Genomic DNA, 16,700 nt, shown 5'->3' with positions numbered 1-16,700 from the left:
CTTTTCTCCAGACAGGATGCTCAGAGCTGAGGCCAGAGAGTTTTCATCAGACTAGATTATCTTGTTTCTCATAATGTGAGCTCTAATGCAATCTGTCTTTCACTGAGTAGAGGCTTCCCTTCACCTTCTTCCATTTAACAAAAAGGTCAAGAAAATAAAGATGTGTTGTCCAAACACCATACCCCATTAACATAAATAAGGTGGGAAAGATTTTTTCTTAAAAAATTTCCAAAACTTCCCAAACAACTTCGGAGCAGAAGTAGAAAACCAAAACATTTCTGTTAGAAAAATAGGGATCGGCCCATAAAAGTTCATCCACATCTCTCTGTCCAATATTGGCCTTCAGTATTGTCCAAATGTTTACCTGTGCCCTGTTATAGTGCTCATGCTCTGATTTCTAAGTGAACTCATTATCTAAAAGTGATTTCACATGTTTCTATGTGGAAAGGCAATTGGCAAAATAGTGCTGTAATGTAGAGACTACACTTTAATTTAAAGTGTATTAAATTGCAAGCTGAGTAAAAACCAACGTGTTGTTCATGGTTTTGCAAAAAGTGTGTTTTCAAACTACAGACTGTGTGTAAAGCAGAGAGCCTGCATTCAGTTTAGCACACTTGGTAAATGCACTGGCTACAAGTGTTAATAGTTTCAAAGATATTGCTTTAAGAATCACTGTTAGTGTTTAAGCATTAAAAAAACTGTTAACACAAATCCACACAGCTATCCAAATGTGTAAAGTATGGATGTGTATTCCAACTATGAAACTACAAATAAGGGAAAGTACATACACAAATAAATTTGTGTTAGAAAAAAACATAGAAAAAATTGGCTAAGTCTAGCCCCCTTTGTGGGTCTGGCCATAAACCTTAAAACTTGTTAAGGCAATTAGCAAAATAGTGTAGCAATGTAGAGACTACTGTTCAGCTAGAAGTGTGTTAACTTGCAAACTGAGTGTAAAGCAGTTGTGAGAGTGTGTTCTAAAGTGTGAAGCAAAAAAAGTGCATTCAGTTTGGCACACCGTCAATGCTTTGACTACAAGTGTTAATGGTTTTAAGTGCTTCAAGAGTCACTGGTACTGTGGGAACATTCAGAAAAAAACTGAAACTGTAAAAACTACAAACACATAGATTTTGGCTGAGAGTGTCCAAATTAACAATGTAAAACATTTATTGGCCCATGTGCCCACTTTCCTCACGTCTATGCTTGCAATTTTCTTGCAGCATTTACATTTAAAATTAGACACTTAGTCACTTTTTTTAAAAACATTTTTTATAACCTTTTCAGGAAGCTGCTACAGTGCCTGCCTTTACATCACACGTTTATAAACACTGCGTGTCACAAAATGACCTGAAAGTGGCGTACATCACTTTCCATGCAAAAGGTGTGATGTATAAAACCAGACTTGATGGGAGAAACTCTGACCCATGCTTATGAACATTTTGTAGACAGGAAATTGGCAATGCAGATGCAATGAAGCCTGATCATAGAAATTGTCAGGTTTTTTTTTTTTTTTTTTTTTTTTTTTTGCTGCACACCATTTTTGGCTTTTGTTCATACATATATTTTTAGTATGGATCCTATGCTCTTTTTTATAAATGAGACCCCAGATGAGTTTTGGATGAGTGGTATTAAAGTTCAGTAGGAGTGCAGGACACTGCCCCTATTGTCTTGTCCCAGACGGTGGTAATAACCAGGTTGCCCATGTCTTTGCCCGCATCTGTCTCAGTTCCTGAGACCAGCTCTGGATCATCTGGCAGGGGGCACTGGATTAGTTCCACTGTGTTCTTGTAGTTCAGCAGGATTGAGACATCATCAGCTCTCAGCTCCTCCTCGATGGCTCCGATTGTGCTTGAAAGAGCCTCTGTCACTCTGCTCAGATCCTCACTCCTCAGCTTAATCACCCGACTCTTCTGCTCCTCTTCCTCCATCAGTACAGTAATCCTGGCCTCCTCTTGCCCTTGTAGGAACTGGTGAAGCCTCATTATCTCCCTTTGCATCTGCATCTCCATGTGTGGTTTCTGGACTGTAATTTGTTTTGCTGTTTGATTGCAAGGCTCTTGTGCTGTATTAAAAAGCTTCTGTATCCACTTCATGATCTTCAGAGATTTCTGGAGCTCCTCCCGGTGATCCTGCGCAACTTCATCAATGTGTCTGAATGTGTGGTTTGTGTGTCTTTTTGAATCCCGACAGACAAAGCACGCTGGCTGCTGATGGTTGACACAGAAGAGCTTGAATTTCTCCGAGTGCAGGCTGCAGAGATTCTCCCACCCTGCAGAGACTCTCTGAGCTGTCTCCAGTACAATGGACTCACATAGGCTCTTTACTGCCATGTTACAAGGTGGTCTGCAGTTTGAATCCCTGCTCCGACAGACTGGACACTCCTGCGGTTTCCTTCTCCACCATTCCAGCAGACAGGCTTCACACAAGCTGTGGCTGCATGGCAAGATTACAGGGTGTTTGAAGATGTCATGGCAAACTGGACAGGTGAGGTCTGTCACTGAGAAGAACGACGTGGACGACATTTGATCTCCCAGTGAAGCTGAAGACACCCTCGGCACAAAATTGAAGCAACACAGGATCAGTTTCTCCTGTGTAAAGTTCCCAGAAAGTTTTACTTTGGTTCTCAGCTCTAAACTTTCAGAGTCTGAAAACCTTTCCTTCCTGTTTGTTGTGCTCCAGTTGAAATTGTAGGTTTCGTCTAGTCACGCTATGCATCTTGTATGTCAGTCTCTGCAGTGAGGGAAGACTACAAAGCACTTTTCTCCTCCTTGTCCTGTTTTAACAGGATTGTAGGTGCAGTTGTGTCATCCTGTGGGTGTGTCAGCTTCCAAAGCAATGTGCTGCTTCTGTCACACACTAACACACACAAATACACTACTCTCTTTGCCAATAAACAGTGCAACTCTGCATGCACACGTCACTTAGAAAGCGCAGGAAAACTGTCAACTGGTCAAAGATTTCTATGATTCTTTGAGCCACCTCAGCTTTAGCAACTCTGATGAGTGACACATGACTCTGAGCCAAAACATTACAAATATAAATCACTTAGCCAGTGGTGGAGAGTAACTAAGTACATTTACTTTAGTACTGCACTTAAGTACAGTGCTTGAATCACTTGTAATATTATTATGTAATAGAGGTATTATGATGGCGATAAGCTGCTTTGCACATAAAATTTGGATCTGCACTTGTAAAAGCTACAGTTGCCAAATTAATGTAGTGAAGTAACATAGTTTTTTTCCCAAACATTAAGTGCTTAAGAAGAACTAGAAACCAGCAATAGAGCAGACAACAGAGACTTCTGAAATAATTAAACTGTGCACCTTTTTAGGAATAATACATGTAAACATATACAGTTTTCTTGGTCAGAGTGTTCTATAAATAGGCCAGCAACACACATAACAACGTTAAGCTTCACTGTTTTTCCTTGTCCTTGAGCCTGAAGGCGAGGCCCTCAACCAGTCAACCTAGTCAACCTACGTTCCAGCCCACATTTATGGTCAATAGCTCTCGGCAGCATTGAGACAGAGGCTTCAGATTCAGGCAGTCAAAATGACAGCTCTGCACAAGGTGTCTGGGCTCAGCCTCAGAGCCAGAGTGAGGAGCTCTTTAAGGTGAGGCACTTATGGCTAGTTGCCTCCCTGAAGAGGAATTCTTGACACATTCAACTTGAATGAGCCCCAGGTGGAGCTTAGATCATGCTGGAGGAATTATGCAACCTTAAAAGCTTTTAAAGTACCCTAGTTTATATAATTACAATCACATTCATTGGGCTTCTGATATATGTACATCAGACTAGCCTCTTCCACTCCATGTCTCCCTACTATAGACCCATTTTTGTCCTTTTTAAGGGGGACAGGGGATCTTAGGAGATAGTAGGTCAACATTATATGTCAGAGTCAGAAAAAGCTTTATTTATCCCCTAAGGGCAATTCATTTTCTACAGTCACCCACTGCACATGAGCAAACATACTTCCCACACATCAGTAATAGAGGAGCGCAATAAGTGACGGATGGGGAGTTGGAGTTATGCAACAAGTAAAACAAGAAATACAAACCAGAATTAAAAGGGAATAAAAGCAGTTAGAGAACTGCAGTAAGTGCATGAGTATATTGCACATAAGACAATAAATAAATACAAAAAGAAAAGAAAGAAAAACTCTGCATTCAGCAGCTTAATGGCAGAGGGAATGAATGACCTGGAGTAACAGTTTGTCTTCCTGGGTGGGGGCAGATAACGCCGCCCTGGTGTCATAAGTGTGAATTCTTTGGACAGAGCATGATCGCTGCTGATGACAGTTTTTGCTTTCTGGAGTGCCTGTCTCTCCCACAGAGTCTAAATCAGTCAGCTGCACTCTGTCTGTGTGTCTGTTCCACGTTTTTCTCCTCACTGACTTGGTCAATCCATGTGAAATTTGGCACAGTGGTAGAGGGTCATGGGAGGATGCGAATGAAGCAATATTACACCAATTGGCCAAAGGGGGGCGCTATAGCAACCGATTGAAATTGCAAACTTTGAATGGGCATATCTCATGCCCCGTATGTTGTAGAGACATGAAACTTTGCACAGAGATGCCTCTCCTCATGAGGAACAAATTTGCCCCAAGAACCCATAACTTCCGGGTATACAGATTTTCCGCCATTTTGAAATTTTTGAAAAACACTTAAAATCGATCTCTTCCTAGGAAGTTTGACCGATCTGCATGAAACTCAGTGAACATAATCTAGGGACCAATATCTAAAGTTCCCTCTTGGCAAAAGTTGGAAAACTTACTAAAACTGAGCTTCTATAAGGCAATGAATATTGCGGAGGGCGTGGCTCATCACATAAAGGTGTATAACATCTCAAGGGTTTCACCGATCACCACGCAACTTTGTAGGCATATGAGCACACATAATCTGAGGGGACCCCTCCATTATTGACCCCATCAAACAAAATGGGGGCGCTAGAGAGCTAATTTCTTATCTAGGCCTAACCGCCTTATCGATTTTTACTAAACTTGGTAGATATGTAGAACAGGATGCCTCAAGGTGACTGGAGAAATTTAACTCTAATTGGCAACTGGGTGGCGCTACAACAACAGAAAAATGCTTAAAAATGGCTAAAATGCGACCGATCGCTGTGGCTCCCCCTGTGGCCGAATGTTGTTTTTTTCTAATTTTTGGTATGACTAAGTCATGGTATGGTATGCTGTACATAATCACAGAAACTGTCAGTCAGTCGTTCTGTCTGTCCCACGTTTTTCTACTCACTGACGTGGTCAATCTATATGAAACTGCACATAGGCATTGAGGATTGGCATAGGTAGAAGGTGACAAAGCTCTCAGCAATGGATATATGGACTAGTTTTAGAACAAACTTTGACAATGCCGCTAAGACAGTTTCTGTCTTTCACTAACAAACTATTAAACCAGCACACAAAGGAGAACGTTAACAGGCTTTCAATATACAACAGGTATACAGTACACTATATATACATATATATATATATATATATATACATACACATATTTATATATATTACATGCCACGTATACATCATCAGAAAGCTTGGGACCTGAAGATTAATTAAATGATATGCAGCTCAGCACTGTATCTCAAGTTTTTTCAAGTCATAAATCTGTAATAAACATTGTGTTTTGGTCAGGAACCTATTCAAACTTTGAAAGTTTAGAGTGTATAGGGGCTTAGAACATTATGATGGGAGTATATAATGGTCATTCCCATGCTCAGTTGTGCCTCATAGACAGCAAATTTTGTGTTGATACCATTTGTTACACAGATTTGGTACTAAATTTAAGCATTTTCTCCTGGCTAGAATTCATTTAGTGTTCATTGTTCAGGAGGTTTTCACCAGGAGCTGAATTATCCATGGAGGTCTCTTCTTCTCCAAAACAAATGAACCAGGTGATAAAAACCAGTAAAAAACACTGAATAAAGCAGTTCCACTTTACAAATCAGTATAGATAGACAGGTGGCTCGCCTAACCACATGCTATCGTGCGCTCACCCTTTTTCTCTGATAACTTACTGTTCAGGAGGTTTTTACTGGGAGCAGAACTATAAAGCAGTTTCACATTACAAAACAGTAAAAGGCAAATGGTCCTCTCTGGAGCCAGTGTTTGGTCTGTCCATTCTGGGCTACAGTAGAAACATGGCCGTGAATAAGCCAGTCTCCATAAACAAGGACCCGCTCCTTATATAGATATAAACAGCTCAGAAAACACCATGATCCTTATTTTCAGGGGATTTTACACTAAATAAAATAGACTTATTATATTATAGTCCATGTCTGCCAACATATCCTCCTCAATCCTACACACTGGACCTTAAAGACACCAATAACTTGAGGAACACCGTAGAAAAATCTGTGATTTGGTATCAAAAACTTCTGACATTTGGAGATTTCTGTATTTGATTTTTTAGCATTGCATGGCGAGCACTTCTGTTCTGGAAACTGCAGAGAAATCCCTGTATTGTTGGTATACCTATGAAAAATCCTCTGAATGCCCAAAGTCTCTAGATTGTGTTTGTAAAGTTTCATGAGGCTCTGATTATCCCAGAGGCCATAATAAGTCATTTTTTTCTTCACTTCAAAAACTCCAGTATGCAGACATATTCAAATACAATAGGTGGAAATTACACTTTTGTACTGCATGCAAAAAAACTGCACGGTTTCCCCCCAAAACTGCAGGGGACTAAAATAAAGTGGGCATGTCTGTTAAAGGGGAAACTCATGGGTATCCATGGAGCCCATCTTCATTCAGATATCTTGAGATGAGAGCTCAAGGGACCCCTGTGAAAATTTTGCTTAACTTTGGAGCGTTATTCAATCCCCTCGCTGAGAAGCTAAGACAAGCTAATGACATGGCTGGTAGCCTATCAATGGAGTCCTTCTACTTTAATATGATACCAGTAAATTCACACTGGCTTCAAAAGTCAGCCTGCTGCAGCCTCTGACAGACAGTAATGTTGGCTGAGGGCGCCTGCTTCCCCATAGAGTTGCAGAGGTTTCCTTTCCATTCTGCAGGTCCCTTACAGTATACATTCCCCCTCTTTATTTTTGATCTGTTCTCCTGTGGGAGAAGTGGGTATCTTTTTTTTCAAAATCATAATCCCTTAAAAGCTATAATGAAGTGTGAAAATGAGTCAAAACAACAACTGGAATAGCCCTGCCGTGTCTTTAGCAATATAAGGTCTTTCTCAGGGAGGGGGTCTGCAGATTTAAGATTTAAATATCTGGAAACAGACCAGGAAGATGTGGCCCAAGGAAAAGGACATCTGGGCATTCTCAGCCTGCTGCCACTGTGACACTGACCGCTCTCACTTGTCATTTTAGCACAAATAAACTACGTTGCATGTAATCAGCCTCTTAAGAGTAACTGTGAAGATTTCTTTCTTCATCTCATCAGGCCACAATGTGACATTTAGAACATCAGTATACAGTAACATGCTGTCATGTTGGCTGTCATCACCTGAGGCCATGTCTGGATAACTTGGGGCTGCAGCTGTAGGTCAGAAAGTTCATGGATCTTCAAATTTCAATTAACAGCCATAATTGACCTTTTTCTGTTGTACATGACCTGATGGCAGAGGTTATTAAAAGTACGTATTCTTCAGCAATCATTTAAGCATCATGAAATGAGATCAGTCATTCACAGACTTAGAGAAAGATATATTTTAATGACACAGCCGACAAGTGAGTGCCTCATAAGAAGGCCCACATATCCAAGTGTGCACAAAAGAAAAGTGAAAAAAGCCCAGTGGCTGTCACATCAGTGCCTACAGTGAGTAGTATTAAAGAACAAGTCTTTCAGCAACACAGCTGACTGAGAGGCCAAAGATTTGAGTGTGGAGAGATATTGCAATACATTTGTTATAACCACTGGTAACAACAAACTGTACATTATATTCTAATAACAACCTCTGTTAATGAGACGTACAAGGTAAAGATTTGTATTGATGGTGTAGATCATGTAGGTCCGTCTATGACTTTTTAACCTCATGTTTACAACAACCAAAGTGCCCAGCAGGGGGCAGTCATACAACAGAAATATCTGATAGGAGAAACTCTTAAAACTTATTTTATTAACAGGTTGTTGAGTTTGATTAAATTAGAAAAAGAATATATAAAGCAGCAGCAAGGTCTTATTCTGTCCCATGGCCCCATCTGCTTTTCATACATATATAAAAATAAAATATTCCATTAGTGATTTAGCTGTAAAAACGGTTACATACTGTAGCCTATATATTTTATATAACAGGAGGAAAATTATTAACTGCAGTGGTCAGTGTACGACAGTAAAGAGCCAAAAATACACATTCAGATTTAACAATGAGAGGATGGAGTCATTAGTGTGTGGTAGAAAGTAAACAAGAAACCCTGTAAAGTAGAGCTCTGTCATTTCACCAGTGTTGTCAGATAGTAAACACAATGTAATCAATGAGCTCTTGTGAAAAAAACTTAATGCTAAATGGCACGAAGTGAGAAACTACCTGTCACCCTCTATTATTAGAATAAATACAGGAAACAGCCGCCTGCAGACTGCCACGGCTGCAGGAAGTGCTCAGACGGTTCCATCGCTCTGAAAGACAAACAACATCAACATTTTTAATGTGGTTTACTCTGAAGGTGTAATTCATCTCTGTTTGCTAACACCAATAATCAAGTTACAAGCAGCTGCATAATTCACTGGATAAGGAGCTAATGTCAGATAACTTCAATTTATCATCTAACTCTGGAATTAAATGGGCAATAAACGGTATATTTATTTAATTCTAATTATTAGGAAGAATCTGAGTAAGTGTTTTAACAGGTAGGGATGCTTTAACAAATAAAACACACAACTTACTGCCAGAGACTCGCAAATTAAAAGCCTACAGCTATTGTTTTATTTTTCATATTAATAATTACTAATATATTTTTTTTGGTTCATCATCATCATCTTCATCATAGTCTTCTTCTCCTTTTCCTGTATTTAACCAGGTAAAAGTAAAATAAATCAAGATCAAAGTTCTTAATTCTGACAAAGACTACAGCAGATAAAATAGTGTTATAACAATAAAATATCTATTATGTCACCAATGTTTCATTCATGTCTGTGATTTTAGGGCTTTTCACTGCTGCTACAGTTTCACATACTACTACAACTACTACTACTAATAATAATAATAATTATAATAATAATAATAATAAGAAGAAGAAGAATGAGAATGGGAATAAGAGGAATAATAATATCAGAAACGTTGAAGTTCCCTTCAAATTTATCCAATCCTTCTAACAAATAAACTCATCTGAAGTCATATCGTCTTCGACTACACACTGACCCCTCCACAGCAGCCACAGCAGTCCCCACACAGACATCCCAGCAGGCCGTTCACCACTTGCACAGCGCACAGTGCCATCTGGATCAAACCCATGACCAGCAGCACAGAGAACAGAGAGAGATGCCAGGACACCACGCCCTGCGGCTCTAAACACATCGTCCAGTAGGTTTTGTTGGACAGATAGTCACTGGAAAGGGAGGGTGAAGAAGAGACAACAGGTTTTTATCTGTAGACACTTTCATCTTTTGAAGAGCACACCAGAGTGAGCTCAGTGGTTTTTTTCTCACATGCCTCCATGGTGAACAAAGAATCCAGAAATGGAGAAAAATTCTTGATGAATTGAAGTCATAGGGGTCCATATTTAAGAACAACAAAACTATCTCAAAACATCTGTTTACAAACTCACACACAACTTTGGTGTTTCAAAGGTTTAGTTCAGACCAAAGTGACACAGTAACACAGACAAACTAACTGATGGAGGCAGTGGTAGACCAGCAGCTCCCATGTTCAGCAATGTTAATTAACTAGGGATGCGCTATATTGGGGTTTTTGCCAGTATCCTATATGCCAATTTATAACAACTTATTTGGTCGATATAGATATCACTATATTTACTTTTTGCCCCATTTAATTTTAGTGATCATCAAGTCTGTTCTGTAGTGGAATTAACATCATATTATGCATGCATACTCTTATCATGATGACCCACCAGCAGATGGAGACATGAAATAGAATGTTTTTTAAAGATTATTTTTCTGGGCTTTTGCCTTTAATTGACAGGACAGTGTGTGAAATGGGGAGACAGAAGCGGACGGCGGACGGCGTGCGGCGCATGGGCGTGTCCCAGTCACTTGCTAGTTAGACAGCTGGTTTTCAGACTGTGCGCCATGGTGGAGAGTCTAAAAGGGTTGGACTTACTCTGTGAATTAGTCATGGGTGTGTTTTGGGTGTATCATTCAATAAGCCAATCAGAGTGTCACCTCTCATTCCCTTTAAGAGAGGCGCACGACGGAGAGCTAGTTAGATGGCGGACCTACCAACTGGAAAGAATGAGTGTTTTACAGCTGAGGAGACGATAATGTATCTCTGTATCGACTGTCCCGTCACATCTGATGTCAGATCAAAGGGGATTGGCACCGTCTGGCACGTTTGGCACGCGTAATGGAAACCCAACCTGATTTGATTAATACAGCTGCAATCTAATAAGTTCACATCTCTCAGCCAACCACAAACAGCCACAGCATCAGATAGGGAGTATATATTCAGCATCTGTCATCTTAGAAAAGCCAAAAGAAAAGAAACAGAGTGAGACTGCGAGAGAGAAAGAGAGAGCGCGCGCGCACGGGAGAAACGCTGTCAACACGTTGTAAGTTATTCAATTTTATTTTAACCCAGGAGGTTAGAGAGCCCATCTCCCTCTCCAGCATCCTGAACCCCCCCGCCTGAAGGTGCAGGAAGGGCTGTTCCCGTGGCTGCACCCGGGCCCGTCTGGTCTGGCTGCGCGTGGGCTGCGGAGCTTCCCCCGGGTGCCCCCGGCTGTGCGGCCGCTGTGCATCCTCCTCCTCCTCCTCCTCCTCCTGACAAGATGATCTTCAGTTTTATGTTCTAAAAGCTTTTTTTTTAAATATACATTTGTACGTGGCTCTAAGTTTACGTTTTTAGTTCACAGAAGCTGGTTATTGTTGTGTTTATGTCATAATAAAGTTTATCAAACGTTTTCACATCTTTGATTTTGTGATTTACATGCCAAAATGATCACAACTCATTTGGGAAAGACAAGTTCATTTTACAGGCTATGCATCATCAGCCCGTGGAGGTCTGCTCGCAGTTGCGTATATTCGGACACTGCGAGCTTGGACCTCCCTGATTATGATGATCATTATTACTGCGATTAGATCATTCTGATTAATGACTGACCATTAAGACGTGTTTCTGATAAATATTGTAATGTGCACAAAAATAACCTTTCACATTGTGATCATATTTTTATTTGTTATCTTTTGCATATGTGTGGCTGCTCCGTGTGTGTCTGAGCAGAGTGCACGCGCGTTGTGCACCCGCCTAGAGACGCATATTACTAACTTGTTTAACAGCGAAATACTGCGCCGTTGACTTTAGACCAGGTTTTTGTTGGTCACTGGCGCATTTGCTTTTCCCATCATCTAACTAGCAACGCGCCATGACTGCGCCTGACCACTCCTTATTTTTAGACCAGCACACCCAGAGAAGCGCAAGTTCATTTGCTAGTTAGACGAAGAGGGCGCAGGGCGTGAAAATGACAACTGCGCTGGCAATAGCAATGACACTTGCGACATGGATTATGCGCCGTCCGCCGTCCGCTTTAGACCATCTAAATAGGGCCCTTCATCTTAAAGCCAATATCGGCCGATACTGATGACATGCCAATATTATCACGCATCCCTAAGATTAACTGTTTTTGTCAGTGGAGTCTGGCTCTGAAGAGAGTGTAGATAACTTTTTAGTTTAGTTCCCTGTTGGTAAGGGCTGTCTGTTTGGGAAATACTGAGTATTCAGCTGGATAAATGAGACTTGGATTATACTGCATGAGTTGTGTGAGAGTTTGTACACCAATGTTTTGACATAGTTTTGCTGTTGGTAACGTGGTTTGAGTTTTTGGATTCTTCGTTCATCGGAGGCATGCATGAAAGAAAAAAATCTCCATAAATTCTATGTAAAATGGAGCAAGTAACTGATATACAAATGATCATTTGGGGGATGAAGTATTCCTTTGAAGGATTAGTTAACATAAATTACAAATAAAACCAGTTTGTCAGACTGTTGCCTCCCCCTGAAGACAACCGAAGGGAATGAAGTTTGTGAATAAAGTTTGTTTGGCTGAAAACACTAAAATATTTGGTGTGAACGTTTATTCTTCATCTTGGGAACAGTCATTTGGAAAAATAATCTTGACTCAACGTCTATTTACAAGTTTTTATGAGCTTTTTGTTGCTGTTCTGCTGTGTTGTAAGACATTACATGCAGGTAAGCATCTTGGAGGAAAGACTGAAATCAAGCTGGGAGCAGTCCACCTGGGACTGGCCCTTTTAAGTCTGCACAATATTAGATAGCAAAATGCTATTGTCTTTCTTTTTCCTTTTATATCCACAACCAATCTGTTAGAGGAATAGTTCAAAATCTGCTGCTTTTTCCTTTTTGTACTGAGAGTGAGATGAGAAGATCAATACCACTCTCAGTTGGATCAGCTTATTTTCCAAATGATCAAACTACTTTTTTAAAGAAAAAAAATCAGTCCTAATTATGAAAATTAAAATCCAAATATGACACAATCTAATTTATTTCCAAGCAACTAAAAAAGTGGTTTAAATTTTACACTTAACAAAACAAGATGCCCATCTTTACACTGGTGGTTATGCTTATCATTTAGAATGGGAAGTACGTCTTTTAATACTAATAGGACTGTGTGTCTCACCCATTTGAGAAGGGAGTGTCCCAGATCTTGACGGTTTCATTGAAGCTGAACATACACCGAGGGCCGTGGTTTATGGCCACAGCAGAAACTATGACTGAGTAACCAGCCCCTACAACACCCACGGCTGCAAACAGTATGGAACTCAGCATCTACAGAAAGAAAGAGGAGCAGTCACTCATATTGGGAATCAATACTTTTAACAATCAGGCTTTTAACTTCTGTGATTACAATGGAGTTATTCTCTCGGTGTGCAGAGAACAAGCTGAGGGTGACAAGCAGAGCACGGTTGACACGAGCTACTGAAGTGGTGTGTGTATGTGTGTGTTTGTGTGTGTGTGCAGTGATCTAACAGACTTTTGTTTGCTGAATCTTTCCTGGACCCCACACACGCTCACACACCGACACATTCCTGCTGTATTGATCAGTATGTGTGTCTCTACCAGAACAATACCAGCTCTGTGTGATAAAATCATGTCAAACTCCCATCAGAGGAATTTCTTGTTACTGTTCAGCGATCAAAATCTCATCAATTTGCGTGTATGGGTTTTATTTTTTGGCATTTATTGCTGAGTAAATTATGAAAGGTGTGTACATAATACCATTGTGTTTGCTTTACATGCTCAGAGTGATGAGACTGTACAGTGACATTAAATAGAGCCATTGGAAGAAACACACCCTTCAAGCCTTAAAGCTTGATTGTCTCTCTTCTGTTTATTTAGTTTTAGTTAAGACATTTAGGGGGATAATCAGTTTAACCTATTTTCACCCCTAAAAACTAAAAAAGGAATTTAATAGAATATAAAAGTTGTGTTTTCTGAAGAAAGAGGACATTTTCACTGCTGTTGTGAACTGGGATCCTCTTGTGTTGAGCTCTGCTGTGATTTATGTAATATAAAGACATAAATGTGGAGCAAATGCAAAGCTACGGATCATTCATAAAAATACCTCACAGTAATAAAATATATAAATAAACTGCAACAACAGAATGAAAGGTCTGGTGTTGTAAATTGTATTTTATAATCTGATATTTGTCCAGATTGTTTTTTTAGATCAATTTTTTTTTTTTTTTAATTTTACACCATTTTATTGCAAGGACTTAAAAATAACACGTAACTACCATTCACATTATGTTCTAGGTCACACATATTGAGTAGCCTACTACTCTGAAACCGTGAGGTGTTCACACAAGGCCATCTTTTCACTCCATTTGAAGCTCTTTAAGCAACACTTTAGGAAAATTGAAGCTCTCCTTCATGCTGCAGGTTCTGTGCCTGATTGTCTGTAGCGTACGTATGACTTTCTGTGTTAATGGATTGCCTTTGTAAAGGATGTAGGTCCTTGGGTGTCATATGATTTGCACGTCTGATTGTGACGACCACATCAAAACTGCCACAGAGCCTCATTTGCAGCAGCAGGAGGCTCAGTTTAAAATACCTTTTTCTACTACGGACATTTTGACATGTCACAGCAGGAAAAACACAGGTGTAAATAATGAAATTAATGATGGCTGAATTCCATTTAGATGCCTCAGTTTAAGCTCCAGGTAGCTACTGTGCTTGCTAACAATCCCAATTACTTAGTTGCTCAGCAAACTTATATAATTTATGATGTTTCATTACTTCCTAATCCTCAGTGTTTTATTGGGTCTACTCATAGATAGTAGGCTACATGTTAATCGTTTGATTTTTGTTCCCCAACCAAATTTAAATCATCTATTTTTGCAGAATTATTTTAGGACCCATTCTGATCTTCCTCTCCTGTGAGCCTATTGTGGATTCTCGCCCAACTTTTGAAAGGAACAGCTTTGAATAATCATTTCATTATGGTGAGAAGAAGTTCAACAGTGAAACATCTCCTCACCGCAAATCTCCGCCCACAGCTTTCGTTGCCACAGCAACCGCAGCAGTCATTGTTCTTCAGACCCAGGAAGACCAGAGCCGGGAAGATCATCTGTTGCCCAAACACACCCCGAGTTCACACACACACACACACACACACACACACAGATATAAAACAGTCAAGCAGATGATGAATTATTTGTTCCCCCGCTGTATGCAGGAGGAAATTGAACTGCATAATGTTCCACCATAATCATTAAGGTATGAATTATTTTATAGTTCCTAACCTTTCCATTTATTAGCGCTGCACTAATTTCTACCAGGACTGAATATTTTCTCTACAAATATACTGTCAGAATATTCTGAAAAATAATACAACCTATTTACACAAAGAGGCTTTAAACTGATTCATGATTCTTTAAAACATTTTTCTATTATAATTTAATGCTATTATAATTTCCAGTATCTCTAATGTGAACTCGCTGTAGGCATGAGATCTTTGGAAGTATCTCTTTCAGATGAAGCGCAGCTGTATAAAGGTGAAACAGTAATTGACTACCTGATCAGTTAATTGGTTTCTTTTTTTTTTCAGGCAGAAATGCTGAAGATTCCTCAATTCTAGATTCTGAAATGCGAGGATTTGCTTTTTTTCTTCATTATATGTGATAGAAAACTGAAGTTCTGGACGGCTTCTGGACAAAACAAGCTATATTAAGACATCACCTTTGGGTCTGGTATTTTAAAATGGGCTTTTTTTTCTATTTTCTGACATTTATAGAGTAAACAATTAATAGATTAATCAAGAAAATAATTGGCATATTCATCTACAGTAAAAAAAAAGGTGTTACTTGCAGCCATATTGAATTTTTTCATTGTATTATTTTTGTATTATTTATAATTAACTGTAATTCCATCATGACAAATTGCCAGATGCAAGTTACATATGAAATTCGAAAAACTATACAGGAAAACATCAGAAGAATCCAACAAAATTATCTTCAGCAATGATAAAAACAGGTTATATCACACAGAGTGCATCTTTATTGTACTCACCAGCACTCCAGATCCCAGAATGCCTCCAAAGTACCAGACTTCCTGCGTGATGTGTTCGCTCACCACAGATTTTCCCCCCGGGAAGAAGAGCAGGATGTTACACAGCACACACACAATCGACAGAGGCATCAGGCTGATCCCCAGACATTTGGCAAAGCCGCCTGAACACATTCTGACACTGATGCTTCAACCTCCGCTACAAGTAACAACTCCTACAGGTATCTCAAATCTCCCCTCAGGTTGATCTCTCAACTGAATTAGCTCAAACTGACAAAGCGTGGATGTCTTTGCTTTAAAACTGAAGATTTAAATCTGGTCCAGTCTTTGTCCACTCCAAGTTGTTCAGGAGAATTATAACACTCCACCTGTTGGCTTTTCTGGCTGAGTATTTGGCCTAAATTTATCTCCAGCTGTACCTTTCCAACAGTTTCTCCTTACACCTCTAAGCTTGGTTGTCTCCTCTAAAGTTCAGTCCACTGTGCTGGATCCTCTGAATGACCCTGTCTCCTCACCTGTCCTGTGTCAAATGTGGTTGATGCTATATTTGAGACTTTATAACCTGCCCCACCCTCACCGCCTCACTTTTATAGCAGCCAGCTGTAATATGGCAGGATAACACACACGTACAAACACACATGCACACGCTTGTGACTTCATGCAAACACACGCGCACACACATTAATGTGGGTTTACATAGCCGTGTGTGTGTATAGACAGACACACTGATGAAGACACAGTGGTTAATGTTCTACCATGTGTTTTGTGTACATGGAGACAGAGGAGGAAGTGACAGACAGGCGGTCGATACAGCGGGGCCCTCATGGCTGATCTGTACCTATCATGGTTTAGTGAGTAACAAGAAAGATTTCTTCATTAGTTGGGGCTGCCAAATCCCTGGTTCAACTTTGCATAATTAGTCATATATAATGTCTTATGATGTGTTACGGGCTGACAGATGTGAAACAGAGTAAAACATAGTACTTTTGAGCCATGATATCATTTATTACAATAAAATATAAAAAGTATTAATA

The 16,700-nt window shown here is 39.8% G+C and overlaps 1 protein-coding gene across 1 annotated transcript; it reads right to left on the bottom strand.

Moving 5' to 3' along the window:
- Window positions 1-7,663: 7,663 nt before the first annotated feature.
- On the bottom strand, window positions 7,664-16,188 carry tm4sf4 (transmembrane 4 L six family member 4). Its single transcript, XM_033620824.2, has 5 exons — window positions 15,670-16,188; window positions 14,639-14,728; window positions 12,779-12,927; window positions 9,328-9,514; window positions 7,664-8,585 (listed from the first exon to the last, which is right to left on the bottom strand). Exons 1-5 carry the CDS (start codon window positions 15,838-15,840, stop codon window positions 8,568-8,570), a joined length of 615 nt encoding a protein of 204 aa, XP_033476715.1. The 5' UTR covers window positions 15,841-16,188; the 3' UTR covers window positions 7,664-8,567.
- Between the last annotated feature and the right edge of the window lie 512 nt (window positions 16,189-16,700).

The sequence above is a fragment of the Epinephelus lanceolatus genome, chromosome 6 (assembly GCF_041903045.1).
Source record: "Epinephelus lanceolatus isolate andai-2023 chromosome 6, ASM4190304v1, whole genome shotgun sequence".
Taxonomy (NCBI): Eukaryota; Metazoa; Chordata; class Actinopteri; order Perciformes; family Serranidae; genus Epinephelus; species Epinephelus lanceolatus.
The sequence above is the reverse complement of the archived record's forward strand: the minus strand, read 5'-3'. Positions and strand labels throughout refer to the sequence as shown.